General features: G+C 36.2%; 1 protein-coding gene across 2 annotated transcripts; it reads right to left on the reverse strand.

The window, feature by feature from the left end:
* Positions 1–62: 62 nt before the first annotated feature.
* LOC117334378 (double-stranded RNA-specific adenosine deaminase-like) lies at positions 63–3,181 on the reverse strand. 2 transcript variants are annotated; one of them, XM_033893968.1, is made up of 6 exons: positions 2,852–3,181; positions 2,410–2,524; positions 1,692–2,029; positions 1,215–1,368; positions 581–732; positions 63–314 (listed from the first exon to the last, which is right to left on the reverse strand). In XM_033893968.1, the coding sequence occupies exons 3-6, from the start codon at positions 2,024–2,026 to the stop codon at positions 110–112; spliced, it is 846 nt and encodes a 281-aa protein (XP_033749859.1). In that variant the 5' UTR covers positions 2,027–2,029; positions 2,410–2,524; positions 2,852–3,181; the 3' UTR covers positions 63–109. The 2 variants fall into 2 exon arrangements, with proteins under 2 accessions (XP_033749859.1, XP_033749861.1); XM_033893970.1 differs by lacking the exon at positions 2,410–2,524.
* Positions 3,182–6,978: the final 3,797 nt, after the last annotated feature.

The raw sequence follows: 6,978 nt of genomic DNA on the forward strand, positions 1-6,978 counted from the left end.
AATAAAAAAAAAACAATAATAAATCGGTTATAAAATTAAATCTTGTTTAGAGAATTTGGAAAAATATCTAACAATGCATTTATAAAATTCCTGACGATAACATATACAATTATTTAATAGTCATTATTATAAAAACTGAACATGTAAATATGTTTTGGTAAGTAGTGTATGCCTTAGAGAGTCCGGGCGTATACTGTTTGTTTTGTTTTAACTGTTTCAATGCTTCCCGCGATGCCTCACGCTTGGCCTCTTGTATTGTGCTGGCTGTAGCTCTTGGAAAGCTGGTTGTTCCTATCATCGCACTCAGCGTAAACCTATAAAAGTAAGGGAAAACAACGATGAACCATCGGACTCTCTCTTTCTGGCATATCACAAACAGTGTACGTTGGTTGCGTTGGAACACCCAGAGTTGAATTGGATGTGATAATACGATGTCGTTTCTGATGGTAAGTAACATAATTGAAAAGCATTAAAGTTTTCCGGGAGATTTGAAAATATTTGTGTGAACTTTTTTTTGTTAATAAAGCTAATTATCTCGTTATGCGTTCGCTTATTTCTTCAAGAGGAGTTGCAATCGTACTGTCTTTGGTGGTCCGCTCCACTAACATCAGGATTTGGAAATGTTAACTCAACTCCAGATTTCTGCGCATACTCATTGAGGATACTTATTGGATCAGCACCGGCGGGACAGATTCCAGCGTTCTTGTCTGTCGTAGTTCGTGAATGCGTGGTCTAGGAATAAACAATAGTTTCTTATCTGTAACTCAGTATGTTGGTTAATTTTGTTTAACGTCATATTAACAACTAGGGTCATTTAAGGACGTGTCAGGTTTCGAAGGTGGAGGAAAGCCGGACAGTACCAGACAACTGCCCAATGTTGGTATGAAACTCGAGTAAAAGTGATACCTTGTCGGGACACCTTAACGACTCGGCTACCGCAGTACTCAGTATGTCCCATAACAGGTTGTCATAGGTATAAAGATGAAAATGTACATGTATATAAACCTGTTTTTATGGCGATATCTGAGTAAAATGGAGAACAACATATCCTGTTCAACCCTCTATATATAAATTGTGATAATTTTGCTTGAATGAATATGTATTCCGATCGTTTTCATATTTCTGTCAGACTGTCACTTTTTGTTTGTATAATACAAATCAATAATGCTAATTTCCCACTTATATAACGTCATATTGTTTAGATATTATCATACCAAAGTCGCCCCGAATGCCGAAGCTGTGGTGGAGCAATTAGACATGGACAACATCTTGAGTGAATTTTCTGCTGCCTGTCTTTTAGCCGCCTTTTTGTTTCCACTCGTCCCTTGCCCTAATTTGCTAGTCCCCATGTAGGCACAAACAATAAATCTGAACACAAAATACATGTACGTTGTAAGGGCACATATTTACTGGCCATATCTGTATTGTATGATATTGACCCACTTGACATATACATACTTGTAGGCAGGAAAATATTTCTCGATTTTACTTCTGAAAGATTTATATGAAACATTAGCATGTGCTAAAGCATGCTTTTTGTTCTTCAATGTAAATGTAATTTTCGTCACTTTAAATGTATTTACGATAACAGACTATAGCTAATGCTATTTTATGACGTTCATTACATTTCCAAATAATTATTTAATCTGTTTCGCGTTCTATTTTGAGACAATGTGCAACATCATACATACGTTGGTCGATGAGGTGGACCAGACTTTGCTTGCTCCTCAAATCTTCCTACTTTTCCGTTGGCTTGTGCATATTCCATAAACTCACTGATTGGGTTTTTACCCTCGGGAACCACAGAAGCAGTGCTGTTATGACAATTTGAAGTGGTTTCACAGACGGACATTAATGAGGCAGGATGACCCACAAAAGGATTTGCATTGTCCTCTCTCGTAAGGGGGCATGGCGATGTATCAATGCTATGCGTCAAGATGCTCGAATCTGTCCTGTCATCAAAACCATGATAGGTGTCTTGGGAACCAAGGGTTGTGTAGTCGTTCAGTTGCTGGTCTTGTAACATTGACTGAAAATGTTATCAGATTATTGACAAATATTTTTTTTTATTTATTTTTCTTTCTTTCTAAATTTTTGTGCACATCACATATCACATGTGTATGTATCTAACATAATACATGTATATTTCAAACTATTTGCTCATTCAATGTGTTTTCATGCATTATCTCATAATTTCATTTCATCCTAGAAATGATTCCGTATGCAAACATGTGGTTTAACATGTATTATTTTAAAGAAGTAGGTTACAAAACTGTTGGAATATAGTTTATGGTACAGCCATCTGGTTAAAAGCACAGATTTTGCTTGATGAGCTAAATATTCCCCGGAATTGCATTAGGCCTAATGATATCACTTCCAACACGATTTCATTTTAGCCTTATTATTTACATTAGCACTATAGATAGTCCGGAGAGCACGGTCCGCTGTCGCTTCTTTTGCTTCCTTTTTCCTACATCCGCTTCCAGTTGCAATTAATCTGACAAGGTATACTTCATAACCAAACCTGATAATGGAAGTTATTGGTTCTCATTACGAAATACGAATTACGAATATATTTAAAAGTAATTAAAAAGTCAGGCGTAAAGTAAACTGATATACTACTATGTCATTTTTATACACGTATGTAACCAAAAGTGAGAGTAAAATCAATTGAACAAATACATTGGAATCGTTAAATACTCTGTGCATATTTATAATTGAACATTGTGGCTGCATTATTTTTCTATAAACAACACATTAGCTGATGCCCTAACATACAAACCAGAGTGTATACAAATGTAAGTAAATATCCTCTTTGCACTAACTTGAAATATCAATAAAAGCATACTACCTCCCATTTTCTGGAACTGTTTCCTCATACCGGATGCCCAATCCCCTTTTTGCAGCATACTCTTGAAGTGTGCTTATGCAATTTTTGTTTATATTATCCTAGCTTTCTCGCCATCCATCTGCCATCATCTAACACTGGTCAATGTTAAAATGTTTGTGCACTCAAAGTTGAAGCTTGAAGTAATGAAGGATACATACACTAGACTGAATGGGGTTGTAACCTACAGCGCGACGTTATGGAGCCTGCCCGGGCAACATTATATGTGTGACGGGTGATTAGTGATATTTGATACACTGTACTGACTCCAGGTGAACATTGTACACACAAGGTAGAATGTAGTAAGTCAACTCTCAGCTATGCATCTGTTCTATTTATAGCATAGCTGAATTGTTTACTTTATATTATAACGTTAAAAGTATTAGTAACTGTAAACAATCAGAGCAAGACTGATTCTCTATACTATTACAATTCCTGTTATGACACGGATGGCCATGCTAACAATTTAATAGGATTATAAATGCATCTTTTTAATACACTAGCTACAGCTACTGCTGGTTGTGTAGGGGACACCAATAGTTTCGGGTAGTTATTAAGGGGACATCAATAGATACGGATAGTTATAAAAGGGACACCAATAGCTACGGGTAGTTGTGTAGGGGACACCAATAACTACGAGTGGTTGCGTAGGGGACATCAATAGCTACGGGTGGTTGTGTAGGGGACACCAATAACTACGAGTGGTTGCGTAGGGGACATCAATAGCTACGGGTGGTTGTGTAGGGGACATCAATAGCTACGGGTGGTTTCGTAGGGGACACCAATAGCTACGGGTGGTTGTGTAGGGGACATCAATAGCTACGGATGGTTGTGTAGCAGAAAACCAATTGCTACGGGTTGTTATTTAGGGGACACCAATAGCTACGGGTGGCTGTTAAGGGGAGTACCTGTGGTATATCAGATAGTGTACTATTTGTCAGTTGATAAGCAAGCTTGTCACATGTGTTGTTTAAACTATGTGTGTATATTTATATAGATCAATGGATAGGTAATTATACACCTGTATGTCACATTTCGCCTGACCAACTTTCCTTACTCACACTTTAAGGTGTATCAATCTGATGTATAAAACAGAATCTTAGGCACTGATTAGATATTATATTCGAGTGAAAAGCGAAACCAAAATGCATCGTTATTTTTCCAATAAATGTAAAAAGGGTTTCGTGGAAATAATAAGGGAAGATATAAATAGCTTGAATTACAGAGCATTAATTGTTACAAGACGGTGTACACAAAATGTCGACTGAGAAGGAAGTACGTTTCAGCTATTAAAAGATAGACTTGTTTCATATAAAGAAAGTAAACAGAAATTATCTCCCAATACGGTAAGTATTTAAAAGCGAGCTTATTTTCGATAGTTATCATATTATATTTGATGATGTGTTTATGATGTGGGTGTCTCGATTATTTCATCATTACTGAATATATTTTGATGGTTTTTGTTGTCTTATCACTAGCGGTGTTTGAGTGATTATACCGTTAAAACAAAGGTAGCCTAGTAGACAGGAAAGAAAAAAGGGGAATGAACCTTGTGCTGGAATACGAGTAGATGATCAATCGAAAGCTTTCCTTGTTTCCATTGTAGAAGACAAGAAAACAACACATTCTGTGGTGCGGGGGTAGGGGTTATGAGATCGTGTCACATAACTCTCCGTCGGTGGTATTGGGCATGACTGGTTGCTTGGCTGGCATAGGTATTATATACTTACAAAATTTATGAAACGCCGTCCTAACTTACAGCGGACTCTGCCTAATTCTATCAATTCTGTAAACCGGCCACAGATCACGTTCATTTTTTACACTGGTAAATCTATTCTGTGTAAATCGGCTTCGTTCTGATCCAGTGTGCAGTGGTGGCGTAGTACCGTCCAAATAGCTATACAGGAAAACCATAATATAGCAAATTAAATATATTATCCAAGTTGACAATATCATTATGTGGCAATTTCAACATTTTAAATTTGATATCTTACAAATGAGGGGTAAAATAACAGCATCATATGTTGGTTGATATTAAAAACGCACTCGGTGACCCGTCATCTCAGCCCTCAGGCCCCTGGGGTCGGGTTTAGCCAGTTTGGTGTTGATATACTCGCAACATCACCCACACTAAAATACACTTAATTGCATTGCTCCTTCTGGAGCCTCAATTAGGCCCAGACTCGAAGTGGTTGAAAGGGGGAGATATGAGGTGGACGTGGGTTGGGTTGAGCGATGATGGCTAGGTGCATCAAATCGTTAGAGTGTCGTTCTAGAGCCAGGATGTCCCTAATTCGAATCCCGGTCTGATTTCGTGCAATATATTAAACTCTTTTCAATATCATCATCAAGGGTTCTATATGAAAATACTAAAAGTAATGATAATAAATAAATAATAAAAGATATGAATAAACATAAGTTCACATTTATCAGCCGTCAACAAAGATATAACGTAATTAAGCATCACAGGCAATCATCAGACTGATATCCTGGTGTATCGTTCTGTGCTGTATTGTTGAGACAACATTGAAAAGGTAAGTAGAATGATTGAAATTGTAGTGAAATGAAAACTGCTATTGATATTGGATCAGCATTTGTAGTGTAATGCTACATATTCACATTCACTGGTTAAGTTCACTTTTGCTCTTTGATCCCCGGGAAACTATGTAAAAATCGAAGGTACACGATTAGGCACACGAGCTGACATTTGATTTGTCGGTCGTTTTGACGGTATTTGACGGTATTTAACGTATTTGACGGTGTTTAACGATATTTGACGTATCTAACGGTATTTGACGGTATTTTCCACTATATGACGGTATTTGATGATCTCGACATACATAGATAAATTTAGTCTTTTATTTTTACATAGAAGATGGTAGTGACTAATTTTCAGCTCTGCGACGGACGAAGAAAAACAAAGTAAACATAACTAGTGGAGAATCGAGGATTATAGAATACAGATAATGGATATCTGTTAATTTTTAACTAATTCGATTCTAATCTATATTGTGATGTGTAACAGTGGTAACAACTATCTATGTTTATCCACAGGTATTCTCCTCGTCCATTCATACACCAAATGTATAATATCAATTTTATATATTGGATGTATTGTCGGACGAGGGGCGATCCGAGTACCTGTGGTATATCAGATAGTGTACTATTTGTCAGTTGATAAGCAAGCTTGTCACATGTGTTGTTTAAACATATACATATGTGTATACTTATATAGATCAATGGATAGGTAATTATACACCTCTGTGTCGAAATTCGCCTGACCAACTTTCCTTACTCACACTTTAAGGTGTATCAATCTGATGTATAAAACAGAATCTTAGGCACTGATTAGATATTAGATTCGAGTGAAAAGCGAAACCGAAATGCATCGTTATTTTTCCAATAAATGTGAAAAAGGTTTCGTGGAAATAATAAGATATAAATAGCTTGAATTACAGAGCATTAATTGTTACAAGAAGGTGGACACAAAATGTCGACTGAGAAGGATGTACGTTTCAGCTATTAAAAGATAGACTTGTTTCATATAACGAAAGTAAACAGAAATTATCTCCCAATACGGTAAGTATTTAAAAGCGAGCTTATTTTCGATAGTTATTATATTATATTTTATGATGTGTTTATGATGTTGGTGTCTCGATTATTTCATCATTCCTGAACATATTTTGATGATTTTTGTTGTCTTATCACTAGCGGTGTTTGAGTGATTATACCGTTAAAACAAAGGTATCCTAGCCCGTTTCCTGATCCAAATCAGAAGCGTGTGTGCCCAAATATAACATTGATTTAAGACACAAAAATGAAATGCTGACGTCATAAGTGTTTTCAAAGCGAAATGTACATAACTGAAATCATAGTAAATCATATAAATAATATATTAATAATGTATAGTGTACTTCCCATCATTTTGTCTTTTTTGTGTTCTGCTATGTATCCGAGTAGGCAACCGAGATTTAATGAAAAAAAATTGAAGTACTTAATTAAGTTCAAATGCGTATACTTAGGCTCATTATCAAATAAAATACATGTTAGTATTAATTGAGCACATCTGAAAACAAGGTAAAGATCAAAAT

The sequence above is a fragment of the Pecten maximus genome, chromosome 9 (assembly GCF_902652985.1).
Source record: "Pecten maximus chromosome 9, xPecMax1.1, whole genome shotgun sequence".
Classification (NCBI taxonomy): domain Eukaryota; kingdom Metazoa; phylum Mollusca; class Bivalvia; order Pectinida; family Pectinidae; genus Pecten; species Pecten maximus.

What these genes read in the sequence shown, in the direction of transcription:
- LOC117334378 (XM_033893970.1), bottom strand. Translation starts at nt 2,026, where the DNA reads ATGTTACAAGACCAGCAACTGAACGACTACACAACCCTTGGTTCCCAA. An exon ending in CGGCATTCGGGGCGACTTTG is followed by an intron (nt 733 to 1,214) that starts GTATGATAATAT and finishes GTTTATTCCTAG; the next exon opens with ACCACGCATTCACGAACTAC. An exon ending in GGAGCGGACCACCAAAGACA is followed by an intron (nt 315 to 580) that starts GTACGATTGCAA and finishes TTACTTTTATAG; the next exon opens with GTTTACGCTGAGTGCGATGA.